The sequence below is a fragment of the Lissotriton helveticus genome, chromosome 8, assembly GCF_964261635.1.
Source record: "Lissotriton helveticus chromosome 8, aLisHel1.1, whole genome shotgun sequence".
In the NCBI taxonomy this organism is placed as follows: Eukaryota; Metazoa; Chordata; class Amphibia; order Caudata; family Salamandridae; genus Lissotriton; species Lissotriton helveticus.
This window is the reverse complement of record NC_136069.1, coordinates 1,458,791,636-1,458,819,457: the sequence shown is the minus strand read 5'-3', so window position 1 is coordinate 1,458,819,457 and position 27,822 is coordinate 1,458,791,636. Positions and strand designations below refer to the sequence as shown.

The 27,822-nt window shown below is 43.7% G+C and overlaps 1 protein-coding gene across 2 annotated transcripts in view; it reads left to right on the top strand.

Moving 5' to 3' along the window:
• The window catches only part of TIAM1 (TIAM Rac1 associated GEF 1), a 444,435-nt gene that overhangs the window by 333,823 nt on the left and 82,790 nt on the right, over positions 1 to 27,822 (top strand). Inside the window, exon 15 of one of the 2 annotated variants that reach the window (XM_078658396.1) lies at positions 6,294 to 6,385. In XM_078658396.1, coding sequence (XP_078514522.1) covers positions 6,294 to 6,385 — 92 coding nt within the window. Of the gene's footprint in view, positions 1 to 6,293; positions 6,386 to 9,810; positions 9,916 to 27,822 lie in introns of those variants that run through there. The other variant, XM_078658397.1, reaches the window with a different exon arrangement.

Genomic DNA, 27,822 nt, shown 5'->3' with positions numbered 1-27,822 from the left:
AAGGAGAGAACTTCGAAATCTTCTACGTCCTTGGAGGAATGCGCACACAGGGGGCCCCCTGAGAGCAGGGATGTACAAGACGCCCTTTAAATTCTGCAAGAACTGCCACCACAAGTTCGCACAGAAGGACCAGCACCCAGTCTGCAACCTCTGCTTGCCAATCGACCACGAGAGCAGACTGCAACGCCTGCTCCGTCTTCAAGCCGAAGACACTCCGAGTTCGAGAAAGACAGAGGACGGCTCACCACACGATGCAGGGCAAGGGCCAAGCCCCGACGCTTTATGAACTTGGCCTCTCCACCGACGACGAGGACAACATCGCCGAAGGCCCAGATGACGTCACGGTCGCTGAGACTGATAAGAAAACGCCTGATAAGGTAGGAGAGTCTACGACCCCGAAAACTCCCACAGGGCCTCGAAAACCTGAGGCAGACTCTCGAAAGTCTGAGCACAGAGCCTCGAAAGGAGCACCGGCGCCGAACAAATCGACGACCGAAGCTGCATCCTCCGAAAAAGAGCCCAGCGGATCCTCCGAGAAGGACTCCCGGAGGCCGAAGACCAGCGAAAAGCAAAGGTCATCGAAGCAAGCCCCCGAAAAAGGGCCTTCGACTTCAACTTCGACTTCAACGTCGAAAGAAAAAGAGCCGAAGAAAGCTTCGACGTCGACGACGCCGCCGAAAAGAGCGGCCGAAACGCTCGACGACGAACAGGCCGCAGAAATGCAGAGAAAGAGAAGAAGGCTCGAGGCCGAAATGGAGAACATCCTTCAGAGAAAGAAGGACTTCGATGAAAAGATGAGAAGTTACAAGATCCCCTCGAAGCCGGCACCGACCGTCGCTGAGGTACAGGAGCTCGAGGAGTACGACGTCGAAGAGCCGCTGAAAACTCCAGAACCTTCGGAGCACGAAGAGGAGGAAGACCTCTACTACACAGAAGGGGATTACGGGGAACAGCAGTCAAGCTGCGGCTCTGGTTCCTCGACGGCCCAAGACCAGGAATGGCAGGACATCGAGGCCGAAAACCCAGAGGAGGCGGTGGAAACATACCCCTCGAGGCCTTCGCCACCGGATGACATTGGGGCATACAATGAGGTGGTAAGAAAGGTGGCAGCAGCTTATGGAGTTAAGCTGGAAGAGGAGAAGCCAAAAGCAGACTTCCTGCTCGAGACATTGCTCCCCATACAGACAAGAAGCCAGTTTCTGCCCATGCTCAAGAGTATCACAGACCAGGGGAAGGAAGCCTTCAAGGACCCGGCTACATGCAGATCAGTAACGCAGAGGACAGAGAAAAAAAACAAATTCTCCTCCCAAGACCCAGCTTACATCAAGGGATCCGTCACAGCAGATTCTATAATTGCTGCAACGGCCAGGAAAAGGGCAAACGTCCCAACAACGTCTGGACCCCCACCTGACAAAGAAAGCAGGAGGATGGATCTAACTGGCAGGAAAATTGAGAGGAACGCCGCAACGCACTGGCGGATGGCGAATTCCAACGCCCTCCTGAATAGGCATCAATACAAGCACTGGGATGAGATGGGACAGTTGCTCAAGCACCTCCCGGAACAATACCGTGAGAGGGCATCACACCTTGTGGAAGAGGGGAAGAGCATCGCCAATTTGTGCCTGAAGACAGCCTTGGATGGGGCAGAAACATCCAGCAGACTGATGGCTACAGGCATCACAGAGAGAAGGCAAGCCTGGCTCGGGATCTCAGGCTTCAAGGCTGAGGTTCAGAACAACATCCTGAACACACCCTTTAATGGCGAAACACTATTCGGAGCCCCAGTTGATTAAAAGCTCACCCAACCAATATATCCAATATAGTCCGATAATTAGGCATTTTCACTGTATTGTGTTATTATTCGGGCGGTAGCTCCAAAGGCGGCTGTGTCAGACTGAGCTATTTACGTTGGAGAAGGTGAAGTAGGGTGTAAAGTGATCCATCCTTGGTTCTAAACAAAGATCTCTGGCTGGTGCTACTTCAAGGGTGACCCCGGAGCACGGCTTCTTATCTTTTTCTATCCAAGGCGAATGAGGACTTTAAAAAAAACATTTTTTCAAAAGAAGTGCAAGACCCTAGAAGGAAATTGGAACAACCCACTAAATTATTCTTTTAGTTAGGGATATACTGCAAACTAAGGGTTCTCTGGACCAGCAGGACACCTGAGGGCACATGGGGAGTTTGTTTAATGAGGAATGCTGCACAGCAAGAGGGAGAGTTTAAAGGCAGTAACCCATTTTTAGATGTATATAAATATACTATGTGCACTTGGGGCAACAGATAAGTCCCGTAGGGCGAGGATCGTTGCAGTTTGTGGCACTATCCCTGCAAACTGACCATTGTACAATGAACGAGATTAGGTAACACATGGTCTGCTCACCCGAACAAAAAAAAAAGGATTGATTGGTGTAATGTGTTAAAACACCTACTCTTCATGAAACATGCAACAGCAGGATCAAATCTTGGTGCAGTACTGTTGTCGCCTGAGCAATTAGGTGTAGTATGAACACCTGAGATATAGTGGTGCTAATAATTGTAACTGATGCAGTTGACCACATTTTCTCCAGTACATCAACACCTCAAATGTTCACCAGCTCCCGTAAGAAGAGTCAAACAATTTGCTTCAGAAATCATTCAGCAATAGACTATTGATTGCTGCCACTTATCACATTATGATTCTCTCAAGGAAACTGCTGTAATGCCAGATTAAATGAGTTCATCACAGATACTTTAAATTATTCTACTTACTTTTTGGATCCAATTTCTTTACATTCATACAACTTTCCTAGAAGACTACTGTTCCATATCGGTGGACACTTTTATCACCTAGAGGTAAAGATGGAAACTGTTTCTCAAAGCTGGTCAATTCCACATTTTATGCAGACAGTGCTATGTACACAACAGATGTCCCTTCCCTGTGCATTTGGGCTCCCCTGTCTGTTCCTGAGCTATAACCAGCTATATATATATATATATATATATATATATATATATATATATATATATATATATATATATATATATCATGCTCAGTAATGCAGTGTCTCTGATCTGTACTCCACAATCCAAGAACTTATATTGTCTGTGAGAAAGTGTGATACTCTCCACAGTGGCCTCCACCTATGGTTTGAAGGTCTCTCTCACTGTCTAAGTGTAGTCTGTGCTAGTAACTCCTGTAAACGTGAAAGCATGGGGATTCACAACCATTTTCCTCTGTACTTGAGGACCATCTATTACATGACTCGGATCCATTGAAACCATTGTACTATCATGTGCAACCTACAACTCTAGGCATGAGGGTGCCACTTAATCATTGCACCATGGGGCTGTGCTACCCCGCTGTTCCTATGGCCCCAGCATTTTGAGCGGTCTTCCATTGATGCGTTTTGTGGTGGGCAGCCCCTTTGGAGTCCTGCCTGACCAGGTCTATCATGCTCCTGATTGCTGTCTCTGAGTGATTGAGTTTCATTCATGCTTGTTGCAGGAAGTTGTTCAGAAGGAGCTGGTCCGTGTTGGGCAGTGAAGGCCTGCAGTAGAATAAGATAACAGCTAGTTCATTCAGTCACCATTCATCTTTTTCTAACACACAGCAGGCAATGGATGAAGAGCAGCACCAGGAAATGCAGACACTTGCTGAACCCACCCCCTAAACTAGTCACATACACAAGTCAAACCGTATGGTTACTCTGCCTGTTACCTACATTTTCAGACTTGGAAAAATCTTCACCCCACCATTCTCTTCCCCTCATCATATCGTGCAGCATGTAGACTGTGCCTTATGTTTAACTTCCTGACCACAGGGAAGGTACTTTCAACTTACCTTCAGTACCATTGGTCCCCTTCCAACATACTCAATCAAAATAAAGGTAAATATTGCCTTAACAAATCTTGGGCAAGTTTCACTCCATGGAAAATGTTTACGGCTGCTTCAAAAGCTCTTAAGATCCATTCAGAGATGAAGACTTGTCTAGAATCTAGTTGAAATAGATCATGTCTAGGAGATCAATGGGGCTCCTTCCTGCTGTTACACATCTTCTTGAATGTCTTCCTCCACACTTACAATGAGAAAGAAGAAGCATTGAGTCTTTTCAGTCCAAGTCTTCATACCAGGTATCTATACTAGTCCCTGAGTAGGCATTTCCACTGTCTCTAAGAATTGTATCCAAATTGAGCAGACCTAGACATGTGGATATATCCAAATGGCACACCTTGTACATTGCATTTGATCAACAAGAGCAATTTACCTATTGGATAGGCAGAGATCCAGGATCCCTAGAAAGAAAGGTTTTGTCATACCACACTGTGCCTCATTTGCATCCCTCCCAAAGCCCTCCATAACATTAGGAGTTTCTAGCACTCACTCCTACTGGTGACTCCAGCTAACCACTAACCACTATGGCAAGAGGTCTTAAAGGACTTTTCCACTTAATTCTCTGGTTCCCTGATGCTGTTTTACTTACTTTATATTGTGTGCTGTGGAATCTACCAATATGTTGTTACTCTTAGTCGATGGGCCCTGTTTTATTGCTAATACCGTCCCACCTATGCCTCTACCATCAGTCAAAAATACCAAACCAATGACTACAGGTCATGCAAAGCCTTTAATTCAACAGAATTAAGAAGTAACGTCCTGTTTCTTCACTGAGCACTAGGATATGCACAACTGGAGTGCAAGAGCTTCTGCAAACTAAAAGTAAGTCTTCTTACTGTCAATTTATCCTGGCTTAAGTGAGGTAGGATGATAATTGATCTTACGTGCTCACCGTTGGTGCTGCCAAATGCTGGGGTTAATGAATACCAAGGCCCCCCCTTGCCTCCTTTTTTGCAATATTTATTGGCATTTCTGAGACGCACATAAGATATATACCATCACAACATATTCATTTTAGATCAACTTGTACTCAGGAGAGTCTTGAGAGATGTAATTACGCATATACATACGTCATAGCACAACACAATCTGCCATATTAAAGAATGCAGCAAACTAAATTGAAGAACTAGGGCGCATTGCCACAAACATCCAGTCACCCAAAAGTACAATAATCCAAAGTTACAGACATAAACCATGTCCCAACAATGGATTAGACTCACTGTCATCACACCTTTCAAAGAAATAAAATAAATGGAGGTTGAGGAGGAGATCCATTAGCTAGAGAAACTGTTCCCGACTGTGAACCACCAGTAAGTCTCATCATTACAGCAGAACATTGACTTAGTTATCTTCTAAGTACGAGGTGTCCCAACCAGAAGACGGCACATAAAATAACAGTACCTGTATAGGGCAAGAGCTCAAAGTAAAGGCCAACTTCTTCGACAAATATAGCCTTAACAGAATAGCCGATGTGATCTAATTAACCGCATGCGCGCTAGCGAAATTCCGCTCCTGCGCGAGATTTTCAAAACCGCATGTTTCATGACGAGCTGGGCTCGTCATGAGCGTGCGAGGAGGCTACCTCATGACGAGCCCAGCTCGTCATGAGCGTCGAAGGGGTTAAACGCATGGCATATTAAAGATCTCTGGGCCCGGCTCTGGGTTCCCATACCTGCTCACAGTGGGTCATCTGATCATTGACCTTAGCAATCCTACCACTTCGGTCTGTTGTCTTTTTTTTCTCTGCCTTTACCTTCCGCTTCCATTTTGTCATGTACGCATTCTTTATTGCTCTGGGACAAAGTTTGATATTGAGAAATAACGATGTAGTTATCATACTCTGCAATATAAGTCCTAAAAAAAATCTATGACCAACTCCTCTTAGTTTTCTTTTCACAAATTAAGCACTGGAGACATATTTCAAATTTCAAAATGTATGTATTACCAGAGGACTTTCCCAAACACCTTCCCGCTTCCCAGGTTGCAGAGCAGCGTGTGCAGGCCTTAAGAATGCACCTGGAGCGGTTTCCCTCCCCCGCTGTATGATTGGACAGACGGGGGTAGGTGGAGGTAGAGCAGCTGGAGACAGGGAGAGAAACGGTTTTATCCCAGAGTTCTGCAGCCCCGCGCGTGCTGTCATCTTGCACCTCTTGCCCTACGCAGCCATTGTTGTGGTGTTTGGTTCATGAATATAGAAGTAGGACAACTGACACCTCGCGCGGCGCGCGCCCTACGCAGCGCCCGGGCCGTCTGCATGGAAACGCGCTCTCGGCTGATGTTTCAGGCTGGCTTCACCTTGGAGGAATGCGTGATCCTTGTCTGTGCGGGGAGCTCCGTGTTTGGGTCGGTTCTTGCTGTCTGTGCTGCCGGAGGCGTCCACATCTCATGTCCCGCTCTCTGTTCTCCCTTTTCCGGCACGCAGATTACACCGAGCCGGACAGCAGCCTGGAGGCCACGCCGGAGGACGTCGACGTGCAGCTGGAGCTGTCGGACGAGGGGGACAAAATAAGCAAGGTAAGGAGCTGGGGTTTATCCTTCGACGCCTCTAAAAAGTCTTTCCGTTCAATAGTAATGTGTGAAACCGCCACTCCTTTAAAGTTTAGATGTAATGTCAAATTGTGGGTTTCACTATAAGCTCTAATGGGGCGTTGTTATGATAAACACTTGTTTTGTGAGTTTGTTTCCATCTATACAGCTATTTTTTTTATTAGTAAAAACAATGACTCCATTATTACATTTTGGGCTGATTCCAGCCTGCTGCTCAATGTCATCCCGTGACACAACTTGCGCGGTTTCATGATGCCATGGCCCGTACTGCATTCGTGTGTGCTTCCAGCGGTGGTGCTGCCAGCTGGCCTGACGTGTGTGATTGCCACATTTCAGTGGAGAAGATTTTGCTCAAATGTGCACTGGATTGAGTTTGTCTTATAGTTAACCTGTATAGCTGAGTGTCGCCTGCTAATAACTATAGTACATAAAAAAACTGCATTCCTGAAAGGGAGGGGTAGTTCATGTTGTGTCTAGTTGGAGATATCGGATTTCCATCGCCTGCTGATGCTTATGTCATACCTCCTTGGCGTCTGACTACATTGCTTTTTAACATATTCCCCTTGTATACCCTATACAGGGCTTTAGGTAGGATGAAAATAGTGCGTGGGGGTTGTGGTCCTGTAAATGGGGAGTGGCCTATGAAGTTATAGGTGTGGCTTAACCACGTAAACTAGATTAGTGATTCCCATAGTGTACCACCCGACCGGTATTTTGGTGTTTCTCTGAGCTTTGTTATTGCATCCAGATATAATAACACATCAACTGGCGTATACCTAAAACCAGTCAGGACTATTGGATTTGTCAAAGGTTGTGTGCATTCTGGAGAAAAGCCAAGGATTGGATGGCCATGTATTCAGAACACATTTTGACCCACTGACAGGCACTGCGAGAAGCTCGCACTCTGCCTTTTGCCTCACCTGGAAGCGACTCTTTCAAAGCATGCACTATACAAGAATAACATGCTGAACGAACAAAAAATACAAAAACCCAGCATCCCGAGAAAAAACGGCGTGTAAGATTCAGTGTGAAATACAAACTGCAACTTAATCACTGACTTGTGTATACCTGAACATTAATTACATTCATCGTTCTTAAATCGTCCGTGTTTTTCCAAGTAAAGTTAAGGACATGATTAAAGGGCCCAATATGAACCCGTTTCTATGTCCGTTCTAAAAAACTACAGCGTCAGAGACCCGGAGGGACCCAGCACACTTACAGCCCTGATATTTGGGTGTTAACAAAGTATTCGTTGTAGTGAGGATTGATCATTCTTTTGCTGCTTTTTTTTAGAGGTAAAGAGGTCATGTCAAAGCATATTCCAAGTACTAGACGGAAATTCTCGAGAAGTACAAGAGGTCATTTTAAAGCATGTTTCTAGTGCTAGAGCTGGGAATAGCTGGAGGTACAGAGATCATAACAAAGCATGTTCCTAGTGCTAGACAGGGATATACGAGAGGTACAAAGGTCACATTAAAGCATTTTCCTAGTGCTAGATGATGGTTACTAAGAGGTTAAAAGGTCATACCAAAGCATGTTACTAGTGCTAGATGGGGATTACCAAGAGGTTTAGAAGTCATGTCAAAGCATGTTCCTAGTGCTAGAGCTGGGAATAGCTGGATGTATAGAGGTCATGTCAATGCATGTTCCTAGTGCTAGATGAGGATTAATAAGTGATACTTGGGTCATCTCAAAGCATATTTATAGTGCTAGATGGGGATTAACGAGAGGTCCAGAGGTCTTGCCAAAGCATGTTCCTAGTGCTAGATGCGGATTCACGAGAATTGCAGTCAAAACGTGTTATTGCTAGGTAGGGATTAGTGAGAGGTTGAGATCATGTCACAGCATGCTCGTAGTGCTTGGCAGAGAGTAGCGAGATGTAAAGTGGCCATTTCAAAGCATGTTCATAGAACTAGACGGAGAGGAACTAGATGTACAAAGTTCATGTTAAAGTATGTTCGTAGTGCTAGACGGATTAACAAGAGGTAAATAGGTCATCGAAGCGCTAGACTGGTTTTACCAAGAGGTACAGAGGTCACTGCAAAGCATATTCATAGTGCTAGGCAGGGAGTAGCGAGGGGTAAAGTGGTCATGCAAAGTATATTCATAGTGCTAGGCAGGGAGTAGCAAAGGGTAAAGTGGTCATGCAATCATATTCATAGTGCTAGGCTGGGAGTAGCAAGGGGTAAAGTGGTCATGCAATCATATTCATAGTGCTAGGCTGGGAGTAGCAAGGGGTAAAGTGGTCATGCAATCATATTCATAGTGCTAGGCTGGGAGTAGCCAGGGGTAAATGGTCATTTGAAAGCATGTTCATAGGAATAGGGAGTAGCGAGAGGTAAATAGCTCATCAAAGCATGTTCATAGTGCTAGACAGGAATTAGCAGGCGGTAAATAGGCTATGCATTTTCATAGTGTTAGATGCGGATCAGCATGAGGTTAAGAGGTCATATCAAATATGTTCATAGGGCTAGACCGGGATTAGAGAGGTTAAGAGGTCATGTCAAAGTATCTTCATAGTTCTAGATCTGGATTAGCGCGAATTGAGAGATCATATCAGAGTATATTCAGTGTTAGGCAGCGGTGTGTCAGATCACCCTGCAGAGCAGTGGGGAGCCCGCTTGCAACTGAATGTCCAGTTCCAGGTCAACTGACAACGGTAGTAGCTAGAATACATTTTGGGAGTGTCCTATGAGGTAGTAAGGCAGAGGAAGATGCTGTTGGAGCAGTTACCCTGTGTGTAATTGAAATCTCACTATTTTCCGCAGACTACCCAGTTCGTTTAGTGTTACACTACTGTTGATAGCACACGTATTTCATAACATTTCAATGGGTTGGATGGATTGCTTAGTTTAAACAAACGTTTTGATAACATATATGCATTACTTTACTAATGGCAGCATGCTGGAATCTGTCCCGTTAAAAAATGATTTGCACTACTTTTCGTAACATTGAATTTTTGTAAAAGACTTTAATCTAGTTTGTAAAGGAGTCTCAACTATTCACTGGACACCCTTGGAAACATCTCGTCACTAAAGTGCAACTTGAATCAAATCGCTGCTTAGCCCCCATTTACAAACCTCTTTGTAGGCTTGTGGCTTGCTTTTTTGGAGAGCTTTTCGGCTACAGAAGCACAAAGGGAACTCTGAAAAGAACGGAATCTATTTTTTTTGTGCCAAGTGAATTTGGAGAGCGCTTCGTGATGGACTGTGTCCATTTTTGGAGAGCTAAATTAGCTGCTGCTGGGGCATTGTTTTTGTTGACGCAGTGTATAGGTTGTGAGGCCGTGCAGCTGCCACCGCAGTGGGCGAGCAGAGGAAGGAAGAGTTCTGGCCTCCGTTTCCTGGCTGTGGCATTCGTGCCTTGGGAGCCTTTCTCCTGATAGCGACCATCGGAAGCTGGAGACGGCAGAGTCCCTATGTCTGAAAGGCTCGGTGGTTTCTGATGCTGTCCCGAAGGCTCTCGCTTCTCAAAGTTTACTGAAAGGTGTACTCACGGTAGGTGGGCAATGCTTCTTAAACTCTTTAAGGTTATGATTTTTGTAGGTAAGGCAACTCCGTCAGAATGATTAATTTGCCCAGTATCACACCATTTCGGTCAAATAGGGGAAGCCAGGATTAAAAGGTAGTTGAGTCGACTATTGATCCTCTGCACAGGACATAAAACATTGTCATAGGCTGTTGATAATAGCCGTTGTTATTGACAACTGCTAGTCAGTACCTAGGGTTGTGCTTTTTGAACTTTCTTCCTTTTTTTAAACCCTATTCTGTTTTGGTTCGAACTATGCGCTTTTAAATACTTGGATGCCTGTTCATCACCAACGCCCTGATTACAAGTTAGATGAATTTCATGCGGAGATTTCGCTAGTGCCAGTATCTCCACATGGGTTTCCACCTGTTGCGAGGTAGACCCCACAATGTGGAAAACAGCCGACACGGGATTACCACGCAGAATTCACACGATATGCTGAGCAGTTTAATGCCCCATTGACCACCTGCTCGGAGCAGGTGGTAAATAGAGGGAAGAACAGGTTTGCAATAGGAGAGTACTGCATGCCCCCGGGATGCTCGAGAACGAGCATCGGCTGTTGTTGCATCCAAAGTCTCATGCAATTATACCGACCCGACTTTCCGGCGGTAAAATCGGGTCTGAGGATGGATATGGGGACAGGTGGCCTTTCGTGATCCCGTCCATTCATGGTCGCCCGACCTGTAATGTGCTTCATATGACCAAGGATCTTACTTTGTGATTTAAACATATCTTTTGGCTCCACATAGTTCGCTAAAAGGTGTAAATGACTGGACGGCGGGGGTCCTTGCAGTGAGTGCTCCGCTCTTGCACGGGATGTGCATAAGCAAGTTTTATTTATGTTTTGTTTCCGCCTGGGGGAGAGAAACAGCCTTTGCTCTCCCTGAACCCAAAGAACTGTGTTTTATTCTAACAAACCTGAATCTGCTGCAGGCTGAGCATGTCTCATCTCGCCTACTGCCTACCCCTCCTTCCCTGTCCTGGAAGGAACACGCAGCGCGGGGGAGTTCCCTCGGTGTGTACTCCTGCACTACTGTGCAGACTGCGGAAGGGCATCCTTAAAACCAAAGGTAACCGTAAACAAGCAGTTTAATATGCACCGCTTGGGTAGATGCACTCTGCATATCACTGCAAGGGTCTTCAATGCCTGCAGGGTGCGTTCTTTATGTACTATTTTTATGTCAACTTCCTGCATAGCTGTTAAGCCACCTATACAGAACAAAATAGGTGCAATGGAGGCACACATTGTCTGTTCCTGCATAATGACAAGTTGTCCTCCCAGAGAGGAGGCATGCTGTTAGATTGTGGTGGGCTCCGCATGCTGTACAGTAGCAGTACCCTCCTCCAAGTTGTTCTACCAGTGCCACCTCAGGGGCTTATCTTCCGCTCATGTATGAGCGTGAGCGTGTGGCAAACAATGCTGCAGCGTCTGCTTCTGTCTGATAACTGGCGAGTACATTGCCTGTGCTGTACTTAGCAAGTGTTGAAGCTGGGTGCCTGTTGACATATCTATTTTGTTTTTATTATCCTAGAATGTCCTATTTGTGTTAACTTTTTTGTGTTTGGCCTGTGTTATAATGGTAGTGATGATGACTAGATGTGGTGGTGTGTGCAGTTCAGAATAAGGCGAGAGCTATAGGTGCTCTCTTCCATTGGAATCCCAATCTAAATAAAATCTTAGTTTTATGTTTAACAATTGGATAAGGGGTTCAACCTTGCACGGAAAAATCTGTAAAGGTTGCGCCTCACAAATCGGCGAACCTTGGCTGAAACCCTGTAACGAGTTTTCCATTAGAAGTGTATGTTTTATGTGTACGTTTATGTGTATGTAAAAACAATATAAAACTTATTGAAATAAAAAAAAAAACATTTTGGTAATTTGAATGACTTCAAAGCAATATATGAAATATGCATGATAAATATGTACAATTGTGCTTTCGATGACAAAAGTTCTGCAAATCTTCTTTTAGATACTGTGAATTGCAGTTAACATTCATAGATGAAACTTTAAATGCTTTTGCCAAATTAAACTTTTCACAAGACATGTCTACTGCTTCTGCAACTAATTTTCACTGAGCTGTCTGTCACCCATCATAGAAATGCCTTTGAATGTTGTCGAGGTGCAGGTATTCATTTTTGCTGCCAAATAACGTTGTTACTTGGTAAATAAAGGTGATTAAAGGAACCAAACATTAGTAATATATATTCAAAAGCCTTTTTAAAAGTAAGGAAGGAAAACTTCGAAACACCCCGTAAAAATTGTTGGAAATCCTTCCTGCAGTAACAAGGCCCTAAAAGTATAGTTCGTTTTTTTTACCGCGGATTGGAATACAGGGTGCAATTTTATGCTTGCAGTACACAACAGCATCATGATAGAAAATATTGTGTTAATCTCCGTTGCTTTGGGGGTGCAAATTAAAAGCACCCTTTAAACTCATGGACGTCTGTTCTCTGCTTTTATTACGGAGAAGACAAAAGTATTTTGATTGGGCAGAAGTTGTGTTCTCCCACAAAAAAAGTGATCGCCCTCCACACGCTGTGATCATTTTGTTTATTTTTCCAGCTGCCTGAGCTTGTACTTTCAGGGGAACACACATGCCATTACAATGCTATTGAAGTGTCTTAGATAACTAGATAAGGTGTGTGTTCTTTTTCTCTGGCCCGGCACAGATGGGAGGCGCAGTCATTAACCTACATGGATTTTTAGGTCTGGCTTGACAGTGCAACTGTCATTTGACTATTTAACCTACACCAATATTATTATACTGTTCTTTGCTTCCACACAACTACATATATATACATTCCCAAGCTATTTACTTGCCATGCTTCACATTACCATACAATTCTCCTTGAAAGCCTGACCTGTTGGCTTTGCCAATGCTGGTATTAGTGTCTGAGTGCCCACATAGTACTTCTTGGCCCAAGAGTCTTGTTTCGCTTAGTCTCTGCTCCCACCCTCCATACTTCCTGCCTGCGCTTCGCTACTGGGATCAGCATTTACTCAGCTGCTACCAGTGTTTCCTGTGGGAGCAGGCAGAGGAAACATTTTGGCAGCTAACACTCCTGCTATCAAACCCTCAGCCTCCATGCATTACCCTCTGTGTCATACTTCTTCCTCCACCGTCTCTTACACATCTCCATTTTCCACAAATAATTTATAGCAACACTACTGCTGCTGCCTGTCTCATCGTTTTTGATAAACTGTCAAGCTGCGAGTGCAGCAAGTCCATGTTCCGGTTTTCTGTACATTGAGGAACCGATACTCCTGTGCATGTGCTTACTTTTACAAGGGTAACAAATGACTGTTTACTACCCATGTTGCAAACCAGCATTGCTAGCTCAACTTTTAAGATTCACATCATTCTCAATCTTACCATTCGGATTGGAGTCTGCTTGTGGAACTTTTGGAAATAATGTTTGCACCTTGAGCTGTCCCCCCTTACATCTGCCATTTTTTTGCTGACAATAACCCACTCCATTTACTTTGTGCTACATAGAGGAGTGACCTGAACAGGCAAGAAGACCACTTTCCCAGAGTTCTGTTACGCAGGGAATAAACTAGAAAACAACATGCCCATCTCTTGACTGGACGCGACTGACATAGTGGTCAGAGCTTAGAGTAATGTAGGTGCTCTTCTGTTGCAGATTTCTTTGTCTTTTTCCTTAATGGTGACATTAATGTTAATGATGTTGGCCGACAAATTCCTATCAGCCCTAAAAGATGATGGTAGAACTGAAGCAAAGTATGATCAGAGCTTGACCACGTACTATTTTTGCATTCTTATTTTTATCTTTGTTGGACAATACATGGAAGCAAGGAATAACTTTTAAAATCCTCTCACTGATTTTATTAGAGCCTAGTTGTTACATCATTGATACCCGGTAATAAGAACATAACATGATTACTATACTGTTGTAACTTATTATAGCTGAGGTGTGAGGCCAGAAGATCGCTCTCAGCACCAGCAGACAGAGTATCACTGATCCAAATTACAGATGCTGATTAAGAAGTTGAAATTAACAGCTACCGTTTCATCTTCGTTCTCCACCAACTTTTATCCTGAAAATTCAATGTGTTGAATTGGTGACATTTATGCATGCTGAGTTCATGACAAGAAAGCAGAAATCAATATGCTGGTTACTAAATCTGTTAAATTACAGCCAATTTTGAAAGTGACCAGCCTTTTTATTATTTTAAAACAAATACATATGGGATGACATATCCCTGCCATACATTATAAAGATATTGCATGTCATCGCGGATGTCAGTGTCCTTATAGAGAAGGCAAACTGTTAAATTCCTTTGTAGGTTATGGAAATCTATGGTGACTTGCAACAGCCTTTTAACATACAGCAGAGAGCATTTTATTCCTTATAATACATGGTCACACCATCACCCTTTTCCACTGCCTAAATACTTGATGTCTTGCTCTTTCATTTGAAAGTCGTAGCATAGTTGTAGATGTGAAGAATAAAAGCAAAATCTGTACTGCGAAATTAAACAAATCAAAAGGCAATGAGTAATATTTTGCAAAAAGATAATATCGATTTAATGTAAGTCTGATTTAAAAAAATGCTGCCATTCTTTCTATGTTCACACACATAAATAAACGCGTTGGTATAAATAGCACCTTTCTGCTTATCACTATTCATTTAAGAAAAACAGATCTGAAGAATGTAAAGATAGTGCTCATTTCCGTTGTTTAAACTGCAGCTGCAACGAAGCCATATGACCTGCTATTCTCTTTGGCTGCTGGCTCTGTCAACAGGCATTCCAACGTCACTACTCAGCTGTAACAACTTATTAAAGTTGAGCAGCTAAGTCATTCCTCTATTACAAGCAATTAGAAACATCACAACTAGGTTGCAATAAGGACATTAGAGACCAACCTCATTGCAGGCCTCCTATATATTCGCAGCCACAGTATCTTTCATAAAAGGAGCAAGTAAAGACTGATTTCAAAGAGATTTGAGGTAGCTGTGCAATGTCACCCTGTAGTATGAGGAATAAAATACCTTCTACAATTTATTACCAGGCTGTTGCAAGTCACCTTGGGGTTTTGTGACTCTCTAAAGGAACTGTTCCTTTGTCCTTGTTCTTCAGAGTAGTGTAGCTGGGAACTCCTTTGATTGCAACATTCTTATAATACTTGATAAGTGGAACTTCATTATATATATATATATATATATATATATATATATATATATAAAAACTGCACTCGTCCGTCAGGAACCGGAACCCTAGTGTCTCAGGGCACCACCGATCCAACAAGAAACGAAAGCCGACCCAGCCATCAGGTGAAAACGTTGTTTTATTGAATAAAGTGCATCGCCACCCGCATAACGTTTCGGCCTACCCAGAGGCCTTGGTCACATGACGCTAGGGATGAGACAACCCATTTTTAAAGTGCTAGTGAATATTTACGGGAACAAGTGATTGGTTCTCCACATAGGTCAAACAATGGAAATAAACGACATGTTAGAATTTAAACACACAGTCTATCACATTGATAGTTACTAATGTAAAGTACAATGCATTAATGTAAAACCACCACAATTGAACACCAATGTGTAGCCACAGAAAGGAATATATAGAATGATATAATTTCCAAGCGAACTGCACATAAAGATATTGAATCATATTCGGTGCAAAAACAGGAGTGTATAAGGGGAAGGAGAACATAATGAATCACGGAAAATTAACACAGTGTTAAATTAATCCCGTTTTCCTCCACCTCTAATTATGCAAACACTCCTATTTTGGTGGTAAAGAACACAAATAATACCCTAATGGGTGAATTCAACATATTACTGACCTATGTGGGGTTCAGTTCAGAATAACTAACCATATATCACATAATTGTAAGTAGTTCAACCGTAATGAAACAAAAATTAAATTGGTGCAGTGAGCAGTGTTAACAAATAATAAGGCTAAAAATAAAAGTTTCCTCCCTAGATGGAAAATGGGAGTACAATTAGATAAATTGATCACAGATTAAATTCAATATGGGGGAGATGATGTAACACAGATTCCAAGCAATAATAATTCATAAACCCACTATTCAAAGAGATGGATACCAGATAGAAATTGATATATGCAAGTTAACAGTGTATTACAAGTGGGTATAAAAATCTGCACTCGTGTTAAGACCACCCGGGGCCTTCGTGTCTAGTTCAAGGATGTATTGTGTCTCGAGAGCCCTCAAGATTGCATCACGATTACCACCTCTCCGTAATGGAGGAACCGAGTCAATGGCAAAGTATTTAAGTAAATGGCTTTGTTGGTTATGGTGTTCCTTGAAATGCCGAGCCACCGGATAGGTGGAATCATCAGTGTTGATGGCCCTAATGTGCTGGAGTATCCTTTTATGCACCTGCAGCTTCGTACTGCCAACGTACCGCAGGGCACAAGGACACTCCAGCACATACACTGTATATTCGGTCTTACATGTCAGTTGTTTCGTGATTAAACGTGGAACATCTGAAAATGGAGTAAGATATTTGGTCACACTAGTGCCATGTTTGCAAGCTTTGCAAACTGAGCATTTTTTGAAACCATTGATAGCTTTGTACCAAGGGATTTTAGTGACTACCTCAGGGCTCGATTTAACTAAAGCATCACCCAGTGAATACGACTGTTTACAGGAAATGTCAGGTCTCCCTGGCATGAGATGACCAATCACCGGATCTGAACTGATCAAATTCCAGTTTTTAGTGACTATTTTCCTGAGGGCCTGAAACTGGCAATTGAAAGTCAATACCAGTCTCACAGGTTGGTCAGATTGATCTACCTCCAAATTAGATGGTTTTCTGGGTTGCAATGCTTTTGCTCTTGTCATTGCATTCACTTTGCTAATAGCTGACTCAATCAAATTGGAAGAGTAACCTCTCGCTAAAAAACGGGCTTTACTTTGCTGTTGCACCAACTGGCACTGTTCTTCAGTGCTACAGATACGCCGAATGCGTAGCATTTCCCCGTAAGGAATGCTACGGATTAAATGGGCCGGATGGTTGCTGGTAGCATGAAGCAATGTATTGCCCGAAGTGGGTTTGCGAAACAAAGTGGTGTGTACTTTGTCATTAAGGATTACAATTTTTACATCCAAGAAATCTATGCACGTTTGGCTCATATTGTGGGTAAACTCAAGGTTGTACACATTGACATTTAGTAGTGCAATGAAGTCAGTTGCCTCCTGTTTGGTGCCCTTCCAAATTAAAAAAATATCGTCTATGTAACGATACCAGTAGGGCACATGTTCAGCCAAAATGGAAGAGTGCTCCCCCATGAGGACCTGTCTCTCCCAGTAGCCCATGTGCAGACAGGCATAACTGGGAGAGAAACAGGCCCCCATGGCAACACCTCTCATCTGCTGGAAGAATTGGTTGTTAAAGGAAAAAAAGTTGTTATTCAAACAGAATGAAATCATAGCAACTAACATTTTGTTGTGTTCAACAAATTGCATAGGTCTGTTATTTAAAAACCACTGTATCGCTCTTAAACCGTCTAGATGCATTATACTTGTGTACAACGAAGATACATCAAGCGTGATCAGCCAATACTCGGGTTTCCAATCAATGGTCTCAAGTTTTCTTAACAAGTCACTAGAGTCTTGCACAAAAGAAGGTAAAGCAGAAACGAAGTCTTGCAAAAAGTAATCAATATATTTTGTGACGTTTTCCAGAAGGCCGTCCCTGGCAGAGATTATTGGTCTCCCCGGAGGCTTATTCACGTCCTTATGTATTTTGGGGATTAAGTAGAATACAGGCAATACCGGAAACTCATTCCTCAAAAATTTGAACTCCTCCAAACTTAAAAGGCCTGCACTCTTCCACCCCAACAGTAAACCTTGAAGATTACTATGTGCTGCTTTGATATCTGAGAGTTCGCATCTTTTGTAACATGAGGCCTCATTGAGTTGTTTGTATGCTTCCTCCAAGTATAAGGTACGTGGCCAGAGCACCACGTTGCCACCTTTGTCTGCTTGACGTACTATGATAGTATTGTCAGTCTGGATTTTATTGACCAAATTGAAATACTTGGTATTGTGGATCTTTGTATGCTGTTTCGATCGCAAGGTTGAGATATGTAAGCGTTTAATATCATTTATTGCCAACTTGTGAAATACATCCAGGTTATCATGGAGGGAAGTCGGAGAAAAAGTAGATTTCGGTTTGAATTTCGTAGGACAAGGCGCATTGTACACCACAGCCACACCTTGTGTCTCAGACAACGCCCCTTCTATACCTAGAGAAGTCAGGTCTTTAAGTAGGTTGGCATCTTTAGCAATAGAACCCGGAGTAGACCGTGCCACACCCGCTACAGTGGATTTAGACGTATGGTGATGCGTCAAAAAGTGTTTTTTCAATTTAAGTTTGCGGATGTATTTATAGAGCTCTATTCTGGTTCTGGAATAATTGAAATTGTTAGCAGGACAATAGGTCAACCCCAAAGAAAGTATTTCAATATCCGACGTAGTCAGTGCAGTGGGGGTCAGATTGATGACTGCCGACCCTTCCACTGTTCTTGGTTCATCCACTACTTCGACTTGGTCCAACGTTTCTTGGGGTAGAATTTCTTCTTTCTTGGTTGCGCGTCTTCGTCCTGCTTTGCGGCGCTGTTGTCGCTTTTGGTTCCGCTTTTGTCTGGTTGTTGCTTTGCAGTTCGTGGACGTAACGTGGCCCGTCTGTCTTGCCTCAGGCAGTTGACCTCCTGCCCCAGGGAGAATTTTGTAAACCCCAACCTAGGGTCTCGTTGGGTGCCATCCGTGTCAGAGCCACTACCCAGAGCGGAACTCAAATCAGAACCAGATGAGTAAACAGACGGGGCTGAATTACCAGCGATGGCCAGTGAGTGGTTACCATGGACAGGCGGCTTTGATGACGTCATATTTCTTAGAAATATATATATTCCTATAATTAAAAAAATGTAGAAATTCACTGGAAAAGGCACTACTGTTTAATAAAGCATTGGCAAAGCCAATAGGTCTCGGCAATCCGAGATGTATTTGCGTTGTCAATGTTACTGTCTTATAGCCATGTGTTATGGAGTGGCTATTATAGCCTTCGAGCCTGCCATAGCGGGCTCTCTCGCCCATTAAAGGCCCGCTTCAGCGTTAAATGCCCGAGCCGAAGGCGAGCGCCTTCAACAAGGGAGCTGGCCTTTAATGGCCAGTTGAACCCGCTACAGGGGGTTCTAGGACTATTTGAACATTCCGCTCCTAGAGAGCAGAATATTCTAATTTGTGAAACAAAGGTCTCATGGAGCCCGAGGGGATTGAAACCCCCTTTGGCTCTGTGAGGCTTTTGGAATGTTGGAGCTCCGGGCTTCTACCGGTCACTAGAAGCCTGGAGCACTCCATTTTTTTCAAGGGCTCTCCCAACATTCCTGCCTGTGTTCTAATTAGCCATAATGACTTGTAGGCTTTGCCATGCCCTCCAGGAGGCCTTTAGTGATACCAGCCATGCTCAATCTCATGTTGTCTAGCGGAAGGGCGATGTGGTGCGGAGCCCCAAGACAGTCTCCATCTTCAGGTTAGTCATTTACTGCATTCATAGCCCCAGGATTGGAGGTTAGAAGAGTAGAGACCAGATTTTCCAGTTGTCAGCTCAGGAGGTTGAACGCTGTGCACACAGTAAAGGCAGCAAATAACAACCACTGACTCCGCCAGTACGAATAACTGAGGTCCTCTGACACAGGGACAGGGAGGGAAGCCACAGGACCGCCGGAAGCGACGTGCCTCACAAGGATGTTTTTGGCCCGGGTGACTGGTGGTGGTAAACTGCGCTATGGAACCTGCTGCGGGAAGGAGTCTGGTCAGACTAAGCCCACCTGTGAAAATACAGCATGCCAACAGAGACCCAATTCACCGAGTTCACATGGGTCAGGTAACAAAGGAGTTGTGACCTAATGCCAGAGCAGCCGATTTTGGAACTGCAGAACCAGGTTTGAGCCTTGGCATTAACTCAACATCCTGCGATTATTGGCATATCGGTTAATCACCCATGCCTAAAAAAATTAATCTGAACTTGTGTAATGTAATCGGGTGCTCACTGTAAAGAGCTGTAATTATCCTGCCAAAAAGAAAAGAAGACTGGACTGGATGTTTTTGCCAAGCGCGCCGCACAGCGTGAGTGGATGAGAGGACGCGAGCAGTCCAACCCTAAAGCTTGCATTGCCTCCTCTGAATACGGTGGCACCGCCTGCGCAGGTTCACCACAATGATGGACCGGAGGAGGCAAGCAGTGATGGGGAAGGCTCAAGCAGCAATGAGGGAGGGGGCTGGGGCACAGAACAGGCGCCTAGTGAAAACAGCATCAAACGTTTGATCTTGATCTTTGAATGCTGAGCAAATGTGAAGAGATAAGAACATGATTCACAGCCCTGTTTACAACAGCGCTTGGAGCAAGTGAAAACACAAGCACTCCTGACGAGGGCTCTTAAACAAAGAAAAAATAAGTTCCTAAAATGCTCATTAATGGAAGCAGTGGAGGGATATTAGTATTTCGTCCAAGCTCTCGGGTATGGGCTAACCACAGGAAGAGACATGATGCATGCATGCCATGGACAAATGGGGAAAAAGAATAGGAGAGTGACAATGGAGCCAGCAAATGGGATCCCTACAGGTGGGCTGAAGCCCACAAATTATATACAATGTCTCTTTCGAGACAGCGCATAACATATGTATAACTTGCACTTCTGTGTCTCTTTGCAAATGACTTCACATATTACATCATTGATGAGATCTAAAATCTATGGTGGTGGAAATTCTACTTATGTCATTTACATGTCCTTATTGCCGTCTATTTATATATTCACTGATCACTTGCAATGAGGAAATAGCTCCGCAACTGTAGTATTTTTCCCTTGACACACGAGGTCATGTGCATGTTGCTGGGTCAGCAAATTGAGAGAAAAAGAGCTTTCTGAGCCCTTGAAACAGTTAAAGGTTTGGCAGGCGTGTTGGTTTATTTACTGCACTGCTGGAGTTGACAATATTAGGGCAGCAGTCCCAGTCTGTATATTACATACATTTTAAACATCAAGGTTGTCTTTAAAATAAGTTATATTGAACTACTCCAGCTGATTATTTTACAGAAATATAATGACTCATACTGGTTTCTGTATTCAGAGTACTATTTCCACCTACTTTAAACATACCTGGAACAGGCAGATCTCATTTACAAAAGTGTGACCCTCTCAAATTACTACAGAAGTTCTGGGAAGCGAGATACTCTGTCCAGTAATATGTTGAATAGAGTTCCCCAATGATATCCAAATGTATATTTATGGGATCTTGTGAAGGAACTCTGCCTCCAACCACCTCCTTTATATCGACCTGGATCTCCTTGGCAGCTTGCAATATCCTTATAACATGGCAAGAATGACTCCATGCACACATGGCTAATGAAGGTTCATCAGGACGGCCCCTGCCTATGTATTTTAATGTGTATATATTTATTATGCACATATCCAAAAAATATGGCTTAGAGCCAGCCCTGCTGGACATATATTGGGCATTGTGATGCTGTCGATTTGCATCCTAATGACAAAGTGGGCCTAAAATTCCATATGGTAATTATAATACTTGGGCTGATACTGTATGTGATGATGTAAACTTTTCAACAATTCATAGTTTGTATTTTTGCAAAATCCAAATACCTCCTATATTGGCAACATTTCCAGCCCACAGGTATGTACTGCTGAATGAATCCATCTTTCACAAAACACCCATATTGGGATAGCAGTGCAATCATATTTTCCACTGAAAGGAAGCAAGTGAGCACCAGCAGCTACTTCCGGTGGAACAAACGTCAAGAAAAGATAAGTAAACTAACTAATGGTTTAGGTTCTGCTCACCTGCTGTAGTGCTAGCAGGCTTCTCAGAAAACGCTCCTGTAACAACGCCATCTTACCAAAAAGTCTTTGTGTTCAGGACTTGGCCTACAGACCACTGTCCCAGGACTCAACTTGTAAGAATCTTCCCACAACTCTGCATTAAAACTTCCAGCACCAGTCCTCTGGCTTCCTGTGCAAATGCAACGGCGTGTTCTACCCACAGGACCTTCTGCACCCTCAAACCAGAAGAGGGAGGCTCACAAAGGCAAAATGGAAAAATCTTCTATTGTAAATGGTGAACCTTGATTAAGGACCACAGGAACGACCCTCACTGGCTCTTAGGTGACCACCTGTTTGTAGCTTGCCAGTTAGCTCTATATATATTTTCCCACGGTTTCACATTGTGTATTGATACCTATTGTATGTATCTGCATTAATTGTAGATCACTCCCTCGTCCCTTCTGATTCAGGTTCACACTATATACAACTAAAAATAAACACGTGTAAGGGCCTACACCGATTTCCACTCCCTTTCTGGCCCTCTTAGGTCCTCATGTAGTGTTGGAGCGGGCGCAAGTCTGCATCCTTTCATTACTCTCAGTTCTGCCCCGTCCGTTTCCAGTTCAGCCTGGCTTTGCAGGCATCAGTTAGAACCCTATTAGGTCCTGACAACTGGCAATGCATTACACCTAATTCTGTTCGTCTGTGCAAAACAATAAATAAAACATTGTATACACCAGCAAGGTCAATGTTGCTTGGATACTTAATGAGTTTGTTCCTCCAAAAAGGAGTATAGTCTGAGTGTTTGCACTCGAGAAAATGTTGCGATTAATTCTATTTTAATTCACATCATCCTTTTTCAGGGTATCACGCGCATTATACCTTGAACTGTTGGGTGGCCATGCCCGTACAGCATTTTCTTTGTGCCGAGAACAGTATGACTTGTTTCCAAGGACTGGTCGCAGATGATTACATTCTAATTTTGTGGGCCTGCCTGCTCCTCTTGCGTGACTCCTCTATGAAAGAAAACAGGAGCAGGTGACTGTTAAACAAGTTTTAACAGAAAGGGAAATTCCTGTTCTTGAAGGATTTTCAGTCTAAATAAATTAACTTTACAGTATGAAGCTTGTCAAAAAACGGAGCCACACTCGTCTGGTTTAAGGTGTGTTCCCTCTTCAAAGTTCGCATTTAATATGTGGTAATATCTCATCTTGATTTAAACAGTGCACACTGATTTCCTAACTGCAGCAAGTTTTATGAAGCTCTTACTGTAGCAAGCAACTCGGTTAGTCAGGGTTTGGGGGCACAGGAGGGAGAGTAGGGGCAGAGGTGAACAGGAAAGCACAAGACAGCACATTAAAGCACAGAAAAAACACTAACGCTGGCGTAATGCGGGCCACAACATCACCCAGCGTATTGATACGGTGAAACCCAAGGCTTCACTTTGCCATTTCTTGCCCAGTACTCCTTGCTTTGGAAGTCCAGAGCTTGCTGTGGCTCTGTGAAAACGAGCATTGGCAAAGCCAATAGGTCTCTCCTCTGAGAGCTATTAGCTTTGTTTTGTAGCCATGCTGTACAGCAACACGGATGCTTTGCAGTGTAGTTAAAACTAATTTAAGAAAGCGCCAAGCTTAATTCGCTTTAAAAAAAAAAAAAGTTCACTAGCTCTGGATACATTATAGTTTTTTTGTTAGTATTTTCAGCTATGCTGAATGTAGTGAAGTAGAATGCAGAATTTAGTTGATCCAAGTAACAGATTTATTCCGAATAAAAAGGCACGAAAATACTTTGCACCACGGGTTAAAGACATTTCATCAATCCTTGGTAAAGGATACTGGTCAACAATTATATTATTATTCAAATCACGAAGATCTCAACATTGAAGAATTCACAACGAGGGTAAAATTATAGATCTAAATGAAGTAGAATAAAAGTTTCCAATCTCAGGAATATCGAGGAAGAAGAGATACATTTTTTTATTAATAAATCAATAAGATGGTTCTAAATTCTTCGTCTTTGAATAAAATCCCATCCTCGTCGCCAGTTTTATAGTGAAGTAGAATGCAGAATTTAGTTGATCCAAGTAACCGATTTATTCCGAATAAAAAGGCACGTCAATACAAATCAGCTGTCTACAGAAACTGATCAGTAACTCATAACACAAGTCTTATAGAACGTGGAACCCAGCTTTTCAAATGGATAGAAACATGCTTAAAGGGAAACTAACAATGCATACTAACATAGTAGAGTAACATAGCTTAATAAGTCATATACTACACAGAACTGTAGCCACACTGTGATACAGCATGGCTACTATTCATTGCCAAATTCTGCAATGCTCATGCTGTACGCATGAACAAATGGGAGCCAGTAGTCTCAAAGGCGAGTCCTGTTTGCTTTGCCAGTGCTGGTTATGTTTTGGCATAACACCCCTATGATTCAAAGCAAATCAGGTAATCTCTGTATGCATGAAAAAGAACAAGTATGACATTTGACAAAAATTCCTATTACATACAGAAAGCAATTGCATCCATGTCTGTCCTCTTGAAAATACATTTGACCGCAGATAACACCTGTTGTCACAATAAAAGCTGATAACATATGTCGTCACAATAAACATCCATCTCATAGGAGAAAAGAGCTTCTTTGAAGTGTGTGTAGCACAGGAAAACATAGCTACAATGGCAATAGGTTCAATAAGGACGACCGGGAAGAAGAAAAATAAAAGTATTACCTCAATCCCAGTGCGATCAGCAGAAGAACAGCAATCCAGCTCAAGCAATCGGTACTTGGTCCATGCTGCAGCCAAAAGAAGAGGAAGTGAAGCCAGCATATGCTGGCCAATTAGAAGGCAGTAAATAAGAGGGATCATGTTGCCAACAAATGATAAGCAATAGGCGGGCTGCATGCCCCTTGTTTTATACAATATCTCTCGCAAACGAGACGGCATGCAGCGCATGCGCTGTCTCAGATGAAACCTAAAAACAACCATTGCCCTCCTAAAGCACCCTAAGTTTAGCAGGGAGGAGAGGTGTGAACCTGTGGACTGTGGCCAGGGTATCAGTTCTCAATAATTTGTTGGAGCTGGCGTAAAAAGGATTTGTCTTTGATGGATTTAATTTATAAAAATTGATAGACCTCCATTTCTTGACAACGGAAAGGAGCTTTATCACTGCATCTGATTTAGGTAGGTAGAATTTTTTAAGGAGGTGTAGGGTAGCGCAAAGATGAATTCGTTATCAACTAAATGCTTGTATTTTCATGCCACTGCATGAGGGAGTAGTAAGCCCAAACCCATCATGTGCAGGTTAAAAGACTGACTGTTACTCAATTTCCTAAGCCTCCCAAAGAGAAAAGTAGCAGAGCTGCAGCTTGAGTTGTGTCATATAGCAAAGATGAAATGCATTTCAGAATAGTGTCTGAGAAACTGAAGTTTGTTGGAGGATGCCGTGGTCCTTGGGTTTCAAAAGCTGCTGATCAACTGCCACTGATCCCAGAAAGTATTTACTTGAAAAGTCAGAGTGTATGATTTGAGCTCACACTAATGGAAGTACTCTGACTTTGGTATATGTCAGAACCAGCTCAGGGCCCACGGGCTGAGCAAGGGTTGTTCCAGGTACACCCTATCCACGCTTGACGCTCCGGTTGACAAGGGAGAGCAGTCCAAGGCTTCTCTGTTTGGGATGCAGGCTAGGCTCGAAGGAGGGCTTGATGACGACGGCCCGGTGAAGGGCTGGTCCTTGGTGAGAGCCTCAACTCTGGTAGGAAACTTGAAGCGGTCAACAGTGGGAAGCCTGAGTGGGCGTAGTCCAGAATCCGTTCCCTGGAAGATCTAATCGACAGTCGCATGCTGTTCGATGTCGACTTCAGCGAAGACCTTCTACATTCAGACTTAGAAACTTTTCTGGAAGTCAAAATCCTGTCAGCCAGGGACACCAGCGAGTTGAATGTAACCAGTGATTCGGTGGCTGTGGCTTCAGCATCATTCCCGGTTTTCACTGGTTCTCTTAAGGAAAAGTTCCTAAAGTTTTTAAGCATTTCGTTTTGGAAATTTTAGGGTCAGAGGAGTACAGTCTAACACTGCCCAAAGGTCCAGCACCATGTGGGCGCACCACTTGGGGGTTAGGATGCTCTCTCTCAGAAGTCACCATCAGGGTCCAGAGCAAATCCAAGTGTAACTGGTCAACTGGACTCTTGAATAAAGAATGCTTCCTGCGGGTCACCCAACTGACCCTTGGATCCATATCTCTGCCCTGGGCTCAAGTGGAAGAAATGTCAGCCCTTGAGGTAGCTTTCTACAGGTTCAACAGCAGGTGCAGTCCTTCTGCCTTCCACAGGTCCAGATGTGTTTTGAAAAAGGTTTCTGGGGTGACAAATTTATGCTTGGTACTAGCTTGTGGGTGGCGGAGACTCGCCTGACCAATAGAGAAGAAGTTCAGAGGGTCAACCCTACCCACTTTGACATAATTTCCTGGAGAGTTGACTCTAAACAATCTCACTGTGCACTGTTCTGCCAAAATCCCCTGGTTAGAGTTACAATTGGGGGTGGGGTCGCACACTACTCACACACCAGCGGGATCGCCCCTGAGGACTGTGGTAAGTATAGTTTGTGTTCCGCGATGCATCTTCTTTCGATTCTCTGCTATCTTCGCTATCTTCTTTAACAACAAGGGGTGGTGATGGACAGAGTTTCTGAATTAAGCAGAATACTCTCACCCAGTCAAGAGATCAGGGCTAGATCCAACACCGTTTTTTAGCTCACTGCACCATCCCAGTTCAGAACCTGGCTATATGCAAATTAGTCTGTTCCTGTCCCAGTGCATGATGGGAACAGGGCAAACCAAACTACCAAGCCAATTCTTACACTGGGAAGGAAACAAGCTTCCGGGGACCGGTTTCTGGCATTTCAGCCGTCGTCGGCCCGGCTTGCTTGAATCCTGATGGTGCAATGAGCAAGGGACTCACATCTGAGTATACCCTTCCACGCTTAGGGTGGACAAAATATTTAACAACAAGGGGTGGTGATGGACAGAGTTTCTGAATTAAGCAGAATACTCTCACCCAGTCAAGAGATCAGGGCTAGATCCATCACCGTTATTTAGCTCACTGCCCCATCCCAGCTCAGAACCTGGCTATATGCAAATTAGTCTGTCCCTGGCCCAGTGCATCATGGGAACAGGGCAGACCAAACTACCAAGCCAATTCTTCACCAGAAAGGAGACAAGCTTCCGGGGACCGGTTTCTGGCATTTCAGCCGTCGTCGGCCCGGCTTGCTTGAATCCTGATGGAGCAGTGATGATCCCTGCTGATGAGGGGTAAATACCCCGAAACACGTGTACAGGGATGGCGAAGATTTGAAGATACGGGAGAATTCGAAAGAAGATGCATCGCAGAGAACAGTACTACAGTTACCATGGTCCTTAGGGGCGATCCCGCTGGTGTATTAGCAGTGTGCGACGCCATTTTGGTCCCCTGGTTAGAGCTCTGGGTATACCCTTGTGGTGTGTCTAGGTAAATGAGAAGGTTTTCCGCCAACTGGGATTGGTGCCACCCTGACTACCAGGACACTGGAAAGGTTAGGTCTAGGTGTGATTTACATCTGAATGTAAATGGGCATGCCCCTTTGAAGCATGTTCCGTTGGTGGGCACATCCCCCAGGTCATCCTGTCAGGAGGAGGTCACACCTCTCACTTAAGGCCCTTTAGTTCCCTTTCCTTAGATCCATTCACACTTCTTTGTAGCGGACCAGCAAACTGCAGGTGACAGTTGGAGCTTAACTACGAAAAGGCTACTAGAGACTAAGAGAAATAGTAACTTTCTAAATTAACTATTTTTGAAATAGACTAAAACGAATTTAGCATTACATTGGATTTTGATTAACCAGGAAAATTTCAGTTTGAAATATTTTTAGCTAGTGCCAATTGGAAGTTAACTTTATTAAGTGTAATAAAGTATCCCAGTGTTTTCTATGGCACAGCCAACCTTAGGAAACAGTTGAAAACAGATTTGTGGCCTTCTTCACTATAAAAACATGCACCCT